At 48.1% G+C, this 18,607-nt stretch overlaps 3 protein-coding genes across 5 annotated transcripts in view; 2 read left to right on the top strand and 1 right to left on the bottom strand.

Moving 5' to 3' along the window:
• Positions 1-1,157, bottom strand: part of DGCR2 (DiGeorge syndrome critical region gene 2) — a 40,023-nt gene extending 38,866 nt beyond the window's left edge. For all 3 annotated transcript variants that reach the window (XR_014176470.1, XR_014176471.1, XM_081966574.1), the window contains exon 1: positions 867-1,157. Coding sequence is in view for 1 of the 3 variants with exons in the window: in XM_081966574.1 (XP_081822700.1) it covers positions 867-945 (79 nt within the window). In the remaining 2 variants the exon portion in view is untranslated. The remainder of the gene's footprint in view (positions 1-866) is intronic.
• Positions 1,158-2,560: 1,403 nt separating this feature from the next.
• On the top strand, positions 2,561-5,345 carry LOC309399168 (testis-specific serine/threonine-protein kinase 2-like). The gene has a single exon (XM_081966720.1). The coding sequence runs from the start codon at positions 3,938-3,940 to the stop codon at positions 4,775-4,777; it is 840 nt and encodes a 279-aa protein (XP_081822846.1). The 5' UTR covers positions 2,561-3,937; the 3' UTR covers positions 4,778-5,345.
• Positions 5,346-5,548: 203 nt separating this feature from the next.
• On the top strand, positions 5,549-18,559 carry LOC309399064 (uncharacterized protein). Its single transcript, XM_081966529.1, has 3 exons — positions 5,549-8,546; positions 8,941-11,277; positions 16,610-18,559. Exons 2-3 carry the CDS (start codon positions 10,275-10,277, stop codon positions 17,836-17,838), a joined length of 2,232 nt encoding a protein of 743 aa, XP_081822655.1. The 5' UTR covers positions 5,549-8,546; positions 8,941-10,274; the 3' UTR covers positions 17,839-18,559.
• The last annotated feature ends 48 nt before the right edge of the window (positions 18,560-18,607 follow it).

The raw sequence follows: 18,607 nt of genomic DNA, 5'->3' as shown, positions 1-18,607 counted from the left end.
TGGGCGCATGGGCAATGTAGTTCTACCTCTCTAGAGAGGGTGATAGGAAGAAGGATCCATCTGAGGGGAAGGGGGTGGCTTATGGGCAATGTAATACAAAGTGGAGAGAGCATATAGGGTCCCCAATATGTGTAAACTCCCCCCTCCCAAGCTGTGGGGATTGTGGGAGGCACTGGAAGCAAGGACCAACAAAACTGGAGGAGCTTGGGCTCATGGACAATGTAGTCCTAACTCTCTAAAGGGTGATAGGAGCAAGAATCCATCCAAAGGGCAGGGAGTGGCTTATGGGCAATGTAATACAAAGTGGACTGGGGGGAGCATCTGGGGTCCCCAACAACCAAAACGCCCCCCCCCCAGGGGAGCACTGGAAACAAGGACCAAGGAAGCTGGGAGACCTTGGGCGCATGGGCAATGTAGTCCTAACTCTCTAGAGGGTGAGCAGCAAGGAACCATCCGAAGGGCAGGGGGTGGCTTATGGGCAATGTAATACAAAGTGGAGAGACATCTGGGGTGCCCATCACCCAAAAGCTCCCCCCCCCCAGGGGATCGCTGGAGGACCTTGGACGCATGGGCAATGTAGTCCCACCTCTCTACAGAGGGTGATAGGAACAAGGACCCATCTGAAGGCCAGGGGGTGGCTTATGGGCAATGTAACAGAGAAAGGGGGGGGGGAGATAGAGAAAACATCTGTGCCACCCAAAAGCCCCCCAGGGAAACGCTGGGGATTATGGGACATCCCCAAAGGACGATGGAAAAGCCCACCCGCCCTCCCTTGAGAGCTGAGGATGATGGGCAATGTAGTCCCCGGCTTCCCCGCTTAAGGATCCTCCCTCCCTCCCGTTTCTCTCCCCCCCCGACCGCCGTACCTGGCCGCAGCGGCTCGGTGATGCTGAGCACGAGGAGGAAGAGGAGGAGGAAGGTGCCGCTGTCCGCCTTGGGCACCATTTATCCTCCGTTCATCCTCCTCTCCCAGCGCAGCCACATCAACCCCGCGGGACGGGGCGGGAAGAAGGAGAAGACAAAGGGCAGGGCCGCCGATAACGACGACGCTGACGACGCCACGACGCCTCCGGGAGCCCGCGAGGCCTCCGCCGCCGCCGCCTCAGACGCCTTAGCCGCCGCCTCGCTGAGGGGGTCCGCCCGCCCGCAGCTCCGCTCGCAAGATGGCGGACGCATCGCCCCGCCGCCGCGCCACGCCCCCTCCGCCGCGCGGCCAATCGGCGCCGACCCAACTCCCTCCCTCCCCCCCACGCAGGAAGGAGGAGCCGGGAGGAGGGCGGGGTTATATTTGCATAGGCGCGTGGCGGAGGAGGCGGCGCGCGCAGCAGCAGGGGCTGTGGCGGCGGTGGGCGTGGTCGTGGAAATGGCTCCTCCTCCTCTCCGGTCGTAACAGCAGACGGCGAGGGAAATCCTGGGGTCGCTCAAGCAAGGACTTCCTTCCCTGCGGTGGTTGGCCCGGATGGAAACTAGCGTAATAAAGCTGCCTAGGTGTAGGTTCCAATCTGATAGGTAGGATAGATAGGTAGGTCGGATAGATGGATGATAAATGGATGGATGGATGGATGGATGGATGGATGGATGGATGGAAGGTAGGTAGGTAGTATGTGTGTGTGTGAGAGAGAGAGAGAGAGAGAGAGATCAGGGGTGTCCAAACTTGGGAACCTTAAGACTTGTGAACTTCAACTCCCATAATTCCCCAGCCAGGCCTGATTAGGGAATTCTGGGAATTGAAGTCCACAAGTCTTAAAAGTTCCCAAGTTTGGACACCCCTGCCTGATATAGATATATACGTATATAGTGGGTGTCTCTAATGCTTCTCAACTTGACTGTAGTTGAGCCCGAGATTTCTTTTGCTAAGCGAGGCAGTGGTTAAGTGAATTTTGCCCCGTTTTACGACCCCTCCTGACGCAGCGGTGGAGCGAATCGCTTTAAGTGGTTCGAGTGGATCCACAAGTTAAATTACTAACTGGTTAAACTGGTCGTTAAGTGAATATGTCATCATCTTCGTTTAACCACCCCATAATCCCTTGCGGGGTGGAGTCTGGGCAACTGAATGGAGCTAGCAGAGTGTTTACTGGCCAGATGCCCTTCTTGTCACCAGTGCAGAGTTTTGTTCGGCAGATACATTCTCATTGTGCCCAGAGAGAGAAATATCTGCCTCTACCTAGAATCCAACTCAGAGCCTTCTGATTGTGAGGCAAGAGCTCCATCTCTAGGCCACCACACGCCTCCCCCCGATGACACTGTGACCGTCATAAATATGAGCAGCATAAACAGTATAAATATAAGCAGTTGCCAAGCATCCGAATTTCGGTCAGGTGACCGTGGGGATGCTACAATGGTTATAGGTGTGAAAAATGGTTATCAATCACATATTTCAGTGCCATTGTAACATTGGACAGTCACTAAATGGATGAATGCAAGTCGAGGACTACTTATAAAAGAGATTCATCAACAAAGTGGTCAAGGAAATGACAGAACTTTTATCAGGAAGAATCCAAATCGTGTATTAAGGTTATTTCCTTTAATAGTATTTATTCTTATATTTATTTCCCTGCCCAATTCCCAAGCAGTCATGTCTGCTTAAATATTTTTATTGGTGCCTTCCCGCCAGGGAAAAAAAAATTGAGTGTTTTCGCTGAGTTCCTCTTCCTAACATATTTCTTTTTGGATGGAATTGGGTTTGGGGAATGCCTTCCAACCCCCAGACCCTTTATCATTCCAGACAAGTGGCCGTGCAATCTTTTCTTAAAAACCTTCAGTGATAAAGTACCCATAAGCTCTGGAGGCAAGTCATTCCACAGGTTAATTGTCCTCCCTGTTAGGAAATGTCTCATTAATTCCAGGTTGCTTCTCTTCTTGGTTAGTTTCGATCCGTTGCTTCTAGAACTGCCTTCTGGGGCTTTAGAGAATAAATTGACCCCCCTCTTCTTTGGGCCCTCAAATTCTGTCACCCCAGTCCTTTTTTTCGTTAAATTAGATGTCCCCAATTCCAGCAACCTTTCTTCTAACAAGGCCATGGGTTCCACTTGTTTCGTGGAGGGCCACATACCACCCTTGAGTATTTCCCCATCCAAGCCCCTATTTATTTATTTTATTTAGTTAAACATGTACAAGATAACAAGTATGAACATGAACATGAACAATGGAAATGAGTACAAATAAATGGGGACATTAGGACAGGGGCGGAGGTGCGCTTATGCACGCCCCCTTACAGACCTCTTAGGAATGGGGCGAGGTCCACGGTAGACAGTTTGAGGTTAAAGTTTTGGGGGTTTGGGGACGTAACAACGGAGTCGGGTAGAGCATTCCAGGCGTTGACCCCTCTGTTGCTGAAGTTGTATTTTCCGCAATGGAGTTTGGAGCGGTTTACCTTGAGTTTGTATCGATTGTTTGCCCGAGTATAATTGAGGTTGAAGCTGAAGAAGTTGTTGACAGGTAGGAGACAATAGCAGACAATTTCCTTGTACAATCCTGATCTTAGTCAGTGTAGTTCCAGATTGTCCAAGCCCTAAATTTCGAGCCTGGTGGCGTAAGGGATTCTATTGTGAGCAGAGGAGTGGAGGACTCTTCTCGTGAAATACTTCTGGACCCACTCGATCGCATTAATGTCCGATAAACAGTGTGGATTCCAGGCAGACGAGCTGTATTCGAGAATTGGTCTGGCAAAGGTTTTGTATGCCCTAGTTAGCAGTACAATGTTACCGGAGAAGAAGCTTTGCAAAATTAGGTTAACAACTCTTCATGCCTTTTTGGCAAGGCTGTTACAGTGAGCTCTTATGATGTCACCTGATGACTTCACCTCTTCAAAACACTGCTGGGAGACCTGAGCCCAGCCTAGCCTGGAGCCCCTTCAGATGGTCCTCTCCCCACCTCAAGGAATGTGCCACTAAATGACGGTTCCGATGGGAGGTTGGCACGCCCCACCCTTGGCATCATGGACGATGCTGCTGTGCTTAAGAAAAAGGGTTATATTTTGGGGAGCACCTTGGGCGAGAGCTCCTTCGCCAAAGTGAAGTCGGCGTACTCGGAGCGGCTGAAAATCAACGTGGCGGTGAAGATCACCGACCGGAGGAAAGTGCCCAACGAGTTCCTGGAGAAATTTCTCCCTCGGGAGCTGGAGATCTTGTCGACCGTGAACCACTGCTCCATCATCAAGATCTACGAGATCTTCGAGACGGCCGGGAAAGTCTACATCGTGATGGAACTTGGCGTTCAGGGGGATTTACTGGAGTTTATTAAGAGCAACCGCGGACTGCCGGAAGAAGTGGCATGCCGGATGTTCCGTCAGCTCTGTTGTGCGGTCAAATACTGCCACGATTTAGACGTGGTCCACCGTGACCTGAAATGTGACAATATCCTCCTTGACAAGGACATGAACGTCAAACTGTCGGATTTCGGCTTTTCCAAGCGCTGTTTCCGAGACGGGAACGGTAAAATCGTCCCCAGCGAGACCTTTTGCGGTTCGGCGGCGTACGCCGCTCCGGAGGTGATCCAGGGGATTCCTTACCACCCCAAAGTTTACGACATGTGGAGCTTAGGGGTCATCCTGTACGTCATGGTATCCGGATTCATGCCGTACGATGACTCGAACGTCAAACGGATGCTCCGCCTGCAGAAGGAACATCGTATCCTTTTCCCCGAGTTTCTCAGCCTGGAATGCAAAGATCTGATCTTCCACATGCTACAGCCGGACGTATCTCACCGGCTACGGGTGGAAGAGGTTCTAAACCACCCTTGGGTGCAAGGCAAGCACCTGAAGTCCTTCAAATTGTGAGATTAGTAGCCAGATGGTAAATTGCAAACCTAAAATGTTATCCGGAATACTTATTGCTTTGCAGAAATGCAGTAAACCCGAAAAAAAAAAATCTTTTCCTTCAAGCAGCCCTTGTCCAGTGTTCTCTCCTTATTACATCCTCCTCCCTTTTTTGTTAGGTGCGCAGGTCATCCTGGACTTACGACCGTCCATTTAGTGACCGTTCCAAAGTGACGACAGGCCTGAACCCTGGGCCCGATCTAACAAAATGGAATTCAGGGTAGAGAAAAGTAAAGTCTTACACTTGGGCAAGAAAAAGTTAAAAAGGAATTGTAAATCGAGGATTTCCTGTATAGAATATACCGTATTTTTCAGAGTATAAGACGCACCTTTTTCCCGCGTGGAAATGTTGGTGCGAATTATACACCGAATACAGCCATACTCCCGAAGCCCCACCCCCGCATCCCATTTTTGCGAAAAATGGGCAGAAAACGAGACATTTTTCACAAAAACGGAGTGAGTTCTTCCCTTCCTCCAACCCCCAGAATCACTCTGCAAGCTTCAGCAGTGCTGGAGGAAGGGGGAAATGCCCCCCCCTTTGCAAAAAATGGCCCATTTTCCACCCGTTTTTTGCAAAAACGGGGGCATTTTTTCCTTTCCCCGGGCCTGCTGAAGCCTGCAGAGTGCATCTAAGGGCCATGAAGGACAAAAACTTTTTTTCTTACTTAACCTCTTTGAAATCTTGGTGCGTCTTATACACCTGTGCGTCTTATAGCCCGGAAAATACGGTAAGTGATCGTTCTTTAGAACTCGCCCATCCATGAAAAGACATGGGGCCAATGTCCAACTGTAACGCCCAATTGTTTGAAAACACCGCAATACCCTTGCTCTTCAATGCACCTATTGTACATAATTTTAATTTAGAAGAGAACAGAGAACGTCACGATTGTTGGGGGCAATATGTTGACTCTGTAAAAACCGCTTACAGAGGGCTTTAAAAGCACTATGAAGTAGCATATAAGTCTGTGCTATTGCTATTGCTATCATCAAAGTTAGAAGGGACCTGGGAGGTCTTCTAGTCCAACCCCCCTGCTCAAGCAGGAGGCCCTGACCTATAATGGCTGCCCTGTGTATCGATGGTTTTGTTTTTACAATCGGGGTTGAAAACAGATAAAACTGTAGCTACATCAACTGGCCAGAAGCGTTAGCCCAAAACAGCGACTTTGCGAAACATTCTGTGTTTCAATCTTACTCTCGTCTTTTGGGTTGGCTAGCAAAGCCACTACAAGTCCTCAACGTACAACCATCCATTTAGTGACTGCAATGGCACTGAAAACAGGAATAAGTGAGTTGGAAGTGACCTTAGAGGTCTGCTAGTCCAACCTCCTACCTAAGCAGGAGACCCTATTTCAGACAAATGGCGGTCCAGTGACTTCTTAAAAGCCCCTCAGTGATTACAAGAGATCACCTTAGTGTTGTGGCCTGCGAGCGGCCAGCAGAGCTGGCAGCAGAGTCAGACAGTGAGGAGGTCGGGGAGGAAGATGGGCCAGTTCTGGAGTCTGGGGAAGGCTCTGAGGAGGGCTCTGTGTCGGAGGCAGAGAGGGGGCCAGGGCCGTATGCCAGTTATCAGCTGCCTTCAGAGGCAGACACCAGTGAGGCAGAAGAACAGCTGGAGCCTGTTCCCAGTGTGCACATTTGCAGAGTTGCCAGACGAAGGGAATGGCTGAAGAACAGGGGTCGACTTGCGAGTAAGGCCACAGGTGGACAATGAATGGCCCCTCCCATAGGGAATAAAAGAGGAGCGAAAGGGGAGTGGAGTTTGCAGGAGATCATTAGTTCGCTTCATTGGTTCGTGACTCTCCGAGGCTCCTTGCCAAGTTCTGCAGATCTCGGCCTGGCATCTCTCCAAGCCAGATAAGGTCTGTGACCGTAAATCCTCCCTTGAAAGACTTTGCTGGCTGCGAATGAGCAGAATTCATGGTCAATTTATAAAAGGGGGTTTTGTCAGGCCAAGGAGTTGCTTCGTACTCTTGGGAAGCCTCAGCCAGAACAGGTAGAAGCATTTCCCCTTTCAAAGCAACCTTTAAAAAAACTCAGGCATAGTATGGAGAAACACCCAGGTCATTCTCTGGTAAGCCAACTGAGTCAGGATTCGAACGACAAATGTAGAAGTTGAGTCTTCTAATGAGTGCAACGTTGCACAAGTTATGATTCTCCCCTCAACCTTGTTGCTACTGCTTTTTTGGAGAACTCAAAAACCCCACGACAAATCACTCCAGGGGTTGCTTGTCTGAGTTTATTACATCGCTCCCTTTTTAAATCCAAGGTCCCTTCCGAATAATTTTGCAAAACTTAATGGAGAAGAAATGTCACCTTTAACGGGAGAGATTTAGCATCTCCCTGCAGAGGCCACAGCAAATATTCCTCATTATCTAGGACGGGTGGACGTTTCAAAGCTCTCCTCCCAGGAGCGGTCTTGAGATACTTCCAAGCTGGAATGGTTGATTTCCTTAAAAAAGAATCCTTCCCCTCACAGGTTTGTTTATCAAAGCTTTGATGCACCATCAAGGAGATGGGCTGTGGCCTCATTGGTATGCAACGTTGGTTCCAACTGGGTGCATTCTCCTTGAAAGGGACCTTAAGGAAAGATAAACTATCAGGGATGAAACTGTGGCTGTACGGATTTTTGTTCCTGCGTTCTACCTGAAATCCTTCACCTTACAATCGTCCATTTAGCAGCCATCCTAAAGTTACAGCACTTGGGGGGAAAGTCTTACGACCAATTTTCAGACCCTTTTCAAGTCCGATGGCCAGTTTTCACACCTACGAATGTTGTGGCACCCCTGCGGTTGAAATTTGGGTTCTTGTCAATGGGCATGGATTTTATTGTAGCCTGCCAGTGGGTTTAGCAGCAGATTCGGACAGTGAGGAGGTTGGGGAGGAACCTGGGCCAGTCCTGGAGTCTGGGGAAGGCTCTGATGAGGGCTCTGTATCAGAGGCAAGAGAGGGGGCCAGGGATGTCCAACAGTTAGCAGCTGCCTTCAAAGATCAGTAGGGCAGAACAACAGCTGGAGCCTGTTCCCGATGTGCGCACGCACAGAGCTGCCAGTAGAAGGGAACAGCTAAGGAACGGGCCACTCGGGAGTAAAGGCACAGGTGGATGGTGAAATGCCCCTCCCATAGGGAATAAAGAGGAGCGAAAGGGGAGTGGAGTTTGCAGGAGGCAATTAGTTCAATTCATTTGGGTGAAGATCTGTTCCTGACTTCTTGTCAAGTAACTGCTGCTACAGCATGGTGTTTGGAGGATATCGGCCTGGCAGCTCTCCAAGGTCTGTGGTTGTAAATTCACCCCTGAAAAACTGTTTGCCGGGACTTTGCTGGATGTGAATGAGAGGAATTCACATTAGCTTAAGAAAAAGGGATTTTGTCGGGACAAGGAGTCTGCTTCGTGATTTTGGGAAGCCCTGGTCAGAGCATTGTAATCATAAGTCAAGGAGCCGCTGAATTGTGTTTCTGACAAAAGTGTCGATTCACAGCCCTGCCGTGAAAAAACGACCTATGGACCTCATAAAATATTGGGCCAGCCTTAAGTTCCTACTATAATTGACCTCATGATATATTCATACATTTCATTCATGCGGTATATAAATCCATAGTGGGTTTACAAGAGCTGGTTGAGAATATGAAGTCAGTACCATGGACAGAGCAAATTCTCTCCAGAGCAAATTATGGGTGATTTTACGGATTCTTTTGGATTCAAATTCTCTTCTTCGATTCAGTATAATCCCCAGTGCAATTTATAAGAAAGGAGCTTTTTCAAGAGGCAACTGGACTTCCTGGTTTTTCTTTGAAGATGTTTCGCTTCTTATCCAAGAAGCTTCTTCAGCTCTCAGCTCTTCTTCAGCTGAAGAAGCTTCTTAGATGAGAAGAGAAACGTCTTCAAAAGAAAGAACAAGAAAGTCCAGTTGCCTCTTGAAAAAGCAGCTTTGGCACAACCCTGTCCTGGATGACTGAGAATCTCCATAGCAGTGGTGGGTTGCAGGCAGTACGGGCGTACCGGAGCCAGCCCGGAGGACCAGATACCGTTCCGGTACGGTGCTCCGGAGGGGGCCCACCCACCCGCCCGAGCTCCTTACCTGTCTTTTAAGGCTTCCGCGCTTCCGTGCACAGCTGGAGCATCGCAGAGGCTTGCGGAAGCCTTGCTGACAGGTAGGACGCATGCACGCATTGCGCGAAAAATCCGGAACCCACCACTGCCCCATAGACACGCGGTATCAAAATATTTCAATTCTTTTGTTTCAGGCCCTTATTTCGTGTTACCATTTGTTACCTTATAAACACACACACACACACACACTATAAAGCCTTAGTAAGACCACCCCTAGGATACTGCATCCAGGCTTGGTCACCACACTATAAAAAAAGATGTTGAGACTCTAGAAAAAGTGAAGAGAAGAGCAACCAAGATGATTAGGAGACTGGAGGATAAAACAGACCATGAACGGTTGCAGGAACTGGGCATGGCTAGTCTAAGGAAGAGAAGGACCAGGGGAGACAGGATAGCAGTCTCCCAATATTTGAGGGGTTGCCACAGAGAGGAGGGGGCCAAGCTACTTTCCAAAGCACCCGAAGGCCAGACAAGGAATAATGGATGGAAACTGAACAAGGAGAGATTCAACCTGCGAGTAAGGAGACATTTCCTGACAGTGAGAACAATCAACCCATAGAAGCGAAGTTGCCTTCAGAAGTTGTGGGAGCTTCATCCCTGGAGGCTTTTAAGAAGAGATTGGACTGCCATTTGTCAAAAACGGTGTAGAGTCTCCTGCTTGGGCGGGGAAGTTGGACTAGATGACCTACAAGGTCCCTTCCAACTCTATAAATCTGAATTCCTTACATCACTCCCTCCAGCTCTTTGAATGTGATGCTTTCAACCAAGTATAGCTCCCAGCTCAATTTGGGTTCCAGTTTCCAAAGAAATCTCAATTGAGGATGCATCTGTGCCATCCCTCCTTACAACGGGAACACAGATGCTCCAGTCTTTTTCAGATCAAATCAATTGCATGCCCTAGCTTGATATCAACGTGCACTAAAGTATTTTTTTAAAAAAACACCAAAAGAAAAGTAAGATTATATAGTGGATTATGGGTAGTTTGGTCCTACCCAACTCCAGAGTTCTAAAACAAAAGTCCGGGGATGCAGAAGACAGAAAACAGCAAAAGGAGACCATGTCTGTGGATACGTACTCTTGTCTCATCCACTTAGGAAGTTCATCCCTTCTCCACCATCATGTCACCATGCTATCCCGTTTGCTCCCAAGCTGACTAGTGTATCTTCACTCAGGACCAAACATGGCTTGGCTTTGTGACATCACGGAAGGGTGCTAAGAATTCTGCCGCCTTCCGACGTCAGAAGAGAAAGACCATTCTGAAACATATAGAAATCTAGACGGAAAGGTTGGCAGCTGAAGTAGGTAGGTGATGCCCCCTCAACCTGAAGCTCAGGGTGGCCTCAAGAGACGATGGATGACGGCGAGGTCCTTAAAAAGAGAGGCTACATTATGGGTATCAACCTCGGAGAAGGTTCCTACGCCAAAGTGAAATCTGCTTATTCCGAACGGCTGAAGTGTAACGTGGCGGTCAAGATCATCGATAAGAAGAAGGCTCCCCGAGACTTCCTGGAGAGGTTTCTCCCGCGGGAGATTGAGATGTTGGCCAGGGTGAAGCATAACGCCATCGTCAAGACCTACGAAATCTTTGAGACCTCCGAAGGGAAAGTCTACATCGTCACCGAACTCGGGGTCCAAGGGGACCTGCTGGAGTTCATCAAGAAGAAAGGAGCCATCCCCGAAGAGATTGCCCGCAAGATGTTCAATCAACTAGCCAGCGCCATTAAATATTGCCACGAGTTGGACATCGTCCACCGGGACTTGAAATGCGAGAACTTGCTCCTGGATAAAGAATACAACATCAAACTGACGGATTTTGGCTTCGCCAAGCGCCTGTCTCGAGACGATGACGGGCGGGTCATTCTTAGCAAAACCTTCTGCGGGTCGGCTGCCTACGCGGCCCCCGAAGTGCTCCAGGGCATCCCCTACCAGCCCAAGGTCTACGACATCTGGAGCATGGGCGTCATCCTATTCATCATGGTCTGTGGCTCCATGCCTTACGACGAGTCCAACATCAAGAAGATGCTCAAGCTGCAGAAGGAGCACCGAGTCCATTTCCCCCGGTCCAAAGTCCTGTCGGTGGAATGCAAGGATCTCATCTACCACATGCTTCAGCCCGACGTGGCTCGGCGGCTGTGCATCGATGAGGTTTTGATGCACGTCTGGATGCAGGAGCCCAAAGCCATGTCCGACTCCATGCTGACCAAACCGGGAGAGTGCTCGCAGAGCCAGATCCGATCCCTCTTCGGAAAGGAAAGCGTTTCGCAGCCGTCGGATAACGAGCAAGTGAAACAAGAGATACGGCACGAGGACCTGGAGAATCTCGACACTGTCTCTGACCAAATGCAAAGGACTTCCCTCTGAAAGGAAGATGACGTCCCTCTCATCTCCACCCCCCCACCCCCACCCCAAAATTAGTTTCCGATACTGCCAAATTCAAATCATTTCTTTTTTTTATGGGCTATGTTCTGGACGAAGGGGTGGATGGAGCAATAGGACTGTTTGAAGCCCTTTCAGGTTATTTTGGAAGATCCAGGATCTCTTAACATCTCCATATTTCTATATTTCCTATTGGCACAAAATCAGGAGGAGTTTCCTCCCCCCCTCCCCCTTGGTTAAACCTTTTCCATAGGAAAGATAGATAAGTGGGGTGGGGCATGTGAATGATCTCAACCGTGGTCTCTCTCTTAAATTTGTTAACAGGAGTTTTTATGCTACCATAAAATCTACTATATCACATCTAAGCGGCTGAAGACCCTGTCTGTTATAGAATCAGCAGCCAATGCTTTTTTGGGGTGGGGTGGGGGGGCCTTTACCAATTCCATTTAGCAGCTTCTGTCAAAAACACACACTCCAAAAAAAGGCTCGAGGTGTGTAAATTGCCTCTGCACGATTGTTTTTAAACATACATATAAAATGGTAAAACCTCCCTTTGAGTCCAGCTTGGCTCCTGGAGGCTTCCTTTGGCTTTCGTAGTATCCATATAGTAAGTGTCACCATCTGGATTTTCTATTTGATTTCTCAGTCTGGTTTCTGAAAAGGTTCTACTCGTTTTTCTACTCCATTATCAGGCCATTATACAATTCCTCCTCCTCTTTCTCCTCTTCCTTCTTTTCTTAGTCCTTCTCTTCCTCATTCTCTTCTCCTCCATCTCCTCCTCCTTTCTCCTCTTTAGTCCTTCTCCTCCTCCTTTCTCCATCTTCTTAGTCCTCCTACTCCATCTTCACTTTTTTCTCCTCTTCCTACCCGTTTCTCCTCTTCCTCCTTTCTCTTCTTAGTCCTTCTCTTCCTCATTCTCTTCTCCTCCATCTCCTCTTCCTTTCTCTTTAGTCCTCCTCCTCCATCTCCTCCTCTTCCTGTTTCTCTTCTTCCTCCTTTCTCCTCTTAATCCTTCCCTTCCTCATTCTTCTCCATCTCCTCTTCCTTCTCTTCCTCCTTTCTCGTTAGTCCTCCTCCTTTATCTCTTCCTCTTCCTTTCTCTTCTTAATCCTTCTCCTCCATCTCCTCCTCCTCTCCCTCTCTCTCTCCCTCCTCTTCCTCCTTTTCCTTCCTCCTCCTCCTTGGTTACCAGACTGTCTGCCTACTTGTGCTTCTTTGCTCATTAGAGTAATTATATTTTTATCCTGCCTTTTTAATACATAAGTCAAGGTAGCAAATATATCTAATACTCCCGACTACTACTATATCGTTGTCTCTCAGAATTCAACAGAAAAGTGGCAAGTCAGGGAGCTACCCAAGTTAGTATAAATAGAATAAGGAAAAGCATCCAGCCTGGGGGATTTTGGGAATTGAAGCCCACATGTTTTTAAGCCCTCGTCCCAAAGCAACTGGACTTTCTTGTTTTTTTTTCCTTGAAGACATTTCACCTCATCCAAGAAGCTGCTTCTTCGGTTCTGACTGAACGGGGAAGGATGGATGGATTTATATTCTTTGCAGTCATCTGGTCTTTAGCGCTCCTTCTGAGAATCCTTCCATCCTCCACCATGCAGTCAGAACTGAAGAAGCTTCTTGGATGAGAAGTGACACATTTTCAAGGGGAGGGGGGGAAAAAGCCAAGGAAGTCCAGTTGCCTTTTTTGAAAAAGCACCTTTGGGACAACTATGACCTGAGAACCTCAGAGTTCTAAAGGGGTCGGTTTGAGAAGCACTGGGTCACTCCTTCCTTCTCAACAGCATGTTACCAATACCAACCGCGGCTTCACTGCCTGGGAAAAAGCACCACAGAAATTCAGAGAGTGTTCCTGGGGGCTGAGCAAAGAGAAGATGAGGTTGGTGTCACTGCATGATTTTTGCGAGATTGAAAGGCAATTTGTGAAGGCGCAATGCCATGCCAGGTGATGCAAGTCCTGAGAAATTTTAAGCCTATGCAATGTACCGTATTTTTCGGGCTATAAGACGCACCATGATTTTGAAGAGGTCGTTTTTTGGGGGGAAAAAAAGTTTTGAGGCCTCCCAAACGCTCTGCATGTCTCGTTTTTTGCACACAAAAAAAGAACTTTGGGATAATTGTAGAGTGCTCCTAGGGCCTGGCCAAAAGCAAGCAAACAATGGCCCGTTTTTTGCTCATTTCTGCCCTCCCCAGCCCCCAGGAACACTTTGTAAGCCTCCCAAACCCTCTGCATGTCAATTTTTGCAAAGGGGTTTTGCTAAGCCAAAAATGCTGTATTCAGTGTATAAGATGCACCCTGTTTTTCACCCTCTTTTTTGGGGGGGGGAAAGGTGCATCTTATACTCCAAAAAATACGGTAAATGGAGTTTATTTGAACTGAAGTGGGAAAAACGGTCGTAAGTGCCCTTTTTCAGCATCGTCGTAACTTCACCCGCTAAATGAACCGTTATAAAGTCAAGGACTACTTGTGTAACAGACTTGCTGATCAGATGCAATACGAAAGTTCACACATATTGTGAGCTAATCTTTCTCCGCCAATGTTATTCGGTGTTTAAAAGATGTTTCTTATGATCCTGGAGAGCGAGCCCAGAACCATGAACGCTGAGGGTCATTGGAGGCTGACCCCTGATCTACTCCTCTTTTAAAATTCATCCGAGTTTATGATCGCGCTGGCTCTGGGGCGAAGACGCCGAGTTTCTCAATCAGAAAGGTCGGCAGTTCGGAGGTTTGAATCCCTAGCATCCGCGTAATGGAATGAGCTCGTCACTCATCCCAGCTTCTGCCAACCTAGCAGTTTGAAAGCATATAAAAATGCAAGTAAAAAAAATAGGAACCACCTTTGGTGGGAAGGGAACAGCTTTCCGTGCGCCTTCGGCGTTGAGTCATGCCAGCCACATGACCACGGAGACGTCTTTGGACAGCGCTGGCTCTTCGGCTTTGAAACGGAGATGAGCACCGCCCCCTAGAGTCGGGAACGACTAGCACATGTGTGTGAGGGGAACTTTTACTTTTACCTTACTATGATGGCGGTCCCAAAAATGCACCTCAAAATTCCTTTTATGCTTTTATATGTCTGGGTTCATGGCTCTCGCAATCCCCCCCCCCCTAATTGATTTATTTGCAATTTTAATGAAAGCAGAGACCCTTGGAAAAAATAATCCTGTGTTTCTTTCACTGAACAGTAATCTTCACCTCAAAAGAACTATAGTTGCTTAAAGATAAGTGATGAAATGGTTGATTCAAAGGTGTACTGTAGGGTCCCCTTACTTCACTAGGGGTTGGACTAGAAGACCTCCAAGGTCCCTTCCACCTGTCATTCTGTTCTGCTGTTAATGTTTGTCACAAATTTGAGGACACTTTTAAAATCTGGTGTATTATTTCAGAATAACTTAACAATGGAGATTAGCGCTTGTCTTGGACATATTTCACCAATTCTTCTCAGAATTTACCAGCAAGCCAAATTAAATCTTGAGAAAGTAATCCAGAGTTTGAGCAAACACGGGGAGGTAATTCTCCTCCTCCTCATTATAAACCAATCAAGAAAACAGCGAACGAAAGAAAGTCAATTTGCAGGAAAGCAAGATGTTTTCACAAGGGACATTGCAGCGTCGTTCTCTTTGGAGTACGTCAGAATTTAAAAGAAAGCAAAAAAGCATGGAATGAGCTCTTATTTAAAATCCCTATAAACATTTAAAGATAGCTTATCTCAACGAGGCCAAGCAAGAGTGATCCTGCCCAGTGGTGGGATTCAAAATGTTTTACTACCGGTTCCGTGAGCGTGGCTTGGTGGGCATGGTTTGGTGGGCGTGGCAGGGGAAGGATACCGCAAAATCCACATTTCCTCCCAATCAGCTGGGACTCAGGAGGCAGAGAATAGATGGGGGTGGGGCCAGACAGAGGTGGTATTTGCCGGTTCTCCGAACTACTCAACATTTCCACTACCGGTTCTCCAGAACTGGTCAGAACCTGCTGAATACCACCTCTGCTCCTGCCATTGGCTTGGAGGTTATATGGGTCCCAGCAATGGAGCCCAATTCATTCAGTATCTCTCTCCGCTATCACAGAATAACAGTTGGAAGGGGCCTTTGAGGTCTTCTAATCCAGCCCTGAATTCAGGCAGGAAACCCTAATCCATTTCAGACAAGTGCTTGTCCAATCTCTTCTTTAAAACTTCCTCTGTTGGAGCAAGTCACGGAGGCAAACGTTGTTCCACTGATTAATTGTTCTCACTGTCAGGAAATTTCTTAGTTCTAGATTGTTTCTCTCTTTGATTAGTTTCCACCCATTGCTTCTTGTCTTGCCCTCAGGTGCTTTGGAGAATAGCTTGGCTCCCTCTTCTTTGGGGCAACCCCTCAAATATTGGAACGCTGCTGTCATGTCACCCCTGGTCCATCTTTTCATTAGATATGCCCAATTCCTGCTAACCGTTCTTCATATGTCTTAGCCTCCAGTCCCCTAATCATCTTTGTGGCTCTTCTCTGCGCTCTTTCTAGAGTCTCCACATCTTTTTTACATCGTGGGGACCAAAACTAGATAAATGTGGCCTTACCAAGGCATTATAAAGCGGTATCAACACTTCGCATGATCTTGATTCTATCCTTCTGTTAATGCAATCTAGAATTGTGTTGGGTTTTTTTTAGCAGCTGCAGGACACTTCTCACTCATATTTAAGCAATTGTTCACGTCCCTCTTGGAGTTACTACTAACGAGCCAAGTACCACCTATACTATAGCTTTGCATTTGGTTTTTCTTGCCTCAATACATAAAACCTTAATTGTTGTCTACATCGAATTTCATTCTGTTAGACAGGGCCCAATGTTCAAGTCTGTCAAGATTCTTCTGGATCTTGAGACTATCTTCTGGAGTATTGGCTATTCATTTCAGTTTGACGTCATCTGCAAATCTGATGAGTCCCCCTTCCAGGGGTGAAATCCAGCAGGTTCTGGAGAACAGGTAGCGGAAATTCTGAGTAGTTCAGAGAATCAGTAGTGGAGATTTTGAGTAGTTCGGAGAACTGGCAAATGCTACCTCTGGCCGGCCCGAGAGTGGGGTGGGAATGGAGACTTTGCAATATCCTTCCCCTGCCACGCCTACCAAGTCACACCACACCCAAGCCATGCCCACAGAACCAGTAGTAAAAAAAAAATTGAATTTCACCACTGGCCCCTTCTATCCCCTCGCTCCAATGAGGCCGAGCAAGAATGCTCTCTTGCCATTGGCTTGGAGGTTACCCGGGCCCAAGCAATGGAGATCCATTGGCCCAGTATTTTTCTCAGCTTTATGACGTCACATGGAAACAGCATCCTTTAAACAATGGCCAAGGTTCCATTCCAATCAGCTTCCAAGGCAGGAAACGGATCATTTCCTGATGACCACACGCCATGGAACGGACACTAAATGGCTGAACGCCTACGTCAACCATGTGACCAAACTTCTCATAACCACAGCCTACAGCATCATGGACGATGCTGCTATCCTTAAAAAGAGGGGCTACATCATGGGCGGGAATTTAGGGGAAGGGTCCTACGCCAAAGTGAAATCCGCCTTCTCGGAACGGCTGAAGTTCGATGTAGCCATCAAAATCATTGACCGGAAGAAAGCGCCTCCCGATTTCTTGGAGCGGTTCCTCCCGCGGGAAATAGACATCTTGGCCAAAGTCAACCACCACTCCATCATCAAAACCTATGAGATCTTCGAGACCTCCAATGGCAAAGTCTACATCGTGATGGAGCTCGGCATCCAGGGCGACTTGCTGGAGTTCATCAAGCTGAAAGGGGAGATGCCCGAGGACATCGCGCGCAAGATGTTCCGTCAACTGTGTACCGCTATTAAGTACTGCCACGACAGCGATATCGTGCATCGGGATTTGAAATGCGAGAATCTTCTCCTAGACAAAGATTACCACATTAAACTTTCGGACTTCGGTTTTGCCAAACGCCTGCTTCGGGATGAAGACGGCAAAGTTATCTACAGCAAAACTTTCTGCGGTTCCGCCGCTTATGCCGCCCCGGAAGTTTTGCAAGGAATCCCTTACGAGCCCAAAATTTACGACATGTGGAGTCTGGGTGTTATCCTCTACATCATGGTCTGTGGCTCCATGCCTTACGACGACTCAAACATCCGGAAAATGTTACGGTTGCAAAAGGAGCATCGCGTGCATTTCCCCAAGTCCAAAAACCTGACCATTGAATGCAAAGATCTCATCTATCGCATGCTTCAGCCGGACGTGTCCCGGCGCTTGCGCATCGAAGAGGTTTTAAGTCACGTATGGATGCAGCCTGGCAAAATCAGAGTGGTGTCAGCCACATCCGTGGGCAAGAACGGGGAGACCTCGCGGAGCACAACCGAGCAAAAATCAGAGCACCGATCCGAACGGGAGAAGAACCTCAAAAGCGAATCGAAACAAACCATTGCGTCCAACGTGGCTCCTCGGCTGGAAGCGGTCGAAGAAGTGGAGGAGGTCATCGACGGAGACAAGCACGACGAAGAAATGGTGAAGATTGCAGAAGAGTTCGAAACCAACCTTTGACGTCCTTCCTTCGATGGAGGGCAGCAAGAGCCTCCTGTAACAGGTAGCCCCCGGGTAACCGACTGGCGAGAGCGGGTGTGTGGAATAAAGATAAGAGCGGAAACGGAAGACGCAATCTGAAACTGAAGACCACGTGTCTTTCTGAACCAGCACCTTACTGTAGGCTGAAAGGCCCGTTTTCTTAAATATTTTTTAAACGGATTAAAACAGAGCTGTAGGATGACTCTTACCCAGGTGTGCAGAAGGCAGGAAGACGTGGCTCAACTCCCCGAATTGGGACAAAACTCTCCACGGCCAACTCGCCAGAGGACAATTCAATAATTCAATTTAATGTTGTTGTTTTTTTTAAAAAATTAAAACGTATTTTAATTTTTGTCATTCCCATTTCGTTTTGTTCCTCCTTTGGCTTCCTTGCTTTCACGATTCTATAGCACCGTTTCTTCGATACTTAGGGTTGACTCTTGTCCCGCGGCGAGTTGGCCTGAGGAGAATGGGCCACGGTGTTGTGGGTACTCCATCACTGGAGGTTTTTAAGAAGACAGACACCTGTCTGAAATGGTATAGGGCGGTGATAGCGGTGGCACACGGAAGGGAAGCCTCCTGAAAGAGAAAAACGGCTCTACAGACAACCCAGAAGTCCATTCCTGAACTTCATTTGCACGTTGGGCCGTTTTTCGCCATCCGGAGGCTTCAGGTGGCTTCCCTGAAGCCTCCGGAGGGCGAAAAAACAGCCCAACATGTAAACAGGAAGTCAGAAAAAAGCGGGGGG

The sequence above is a fragment of the Natrix helvetica genome (assembly GCF_964273705.1).
Source record: "Natrix helvetica genome assembly, chromosome: 14".
Classification (NCBI taxonomy): Eukaryota; Metazoa; Chordata; class Lepidosauria; order Squamata; family Natricidae; genus Natrix; species Natrix helvetica.
The sequence above is the reverse complement of the archived record's forward strand: the minus strand, read 5'-3'. Positions and strand labels throughout refer to the sequence as shown.

What these genes read in the sequence shown, in the direction of transcription:
- LOC309399168 (XM_081966720.1), top strand. Translation starts at nt 3,938, where the DNA reads ATGGACGATGCTGCTGTGCTTAAGAAAAAGGGTTATATTTTGGGGAGC.
- LOC309399064 (XM_081966529.1), top strand. Translation starts at nt 10,275, where the DNA reads ATGGATGACGGCGAGGTCCTTAAAAAGAGAGGCTACATTATGGGTATC. An exon ending in TGACCAAATGCAAAGGACTT is followed by an intron (nt 11,278 to 16,609) that starts CCCTCTGAAAGG and finishes ACATGGAAACAG; the next exon opens with CATCCTTTAAACAATGGCCA.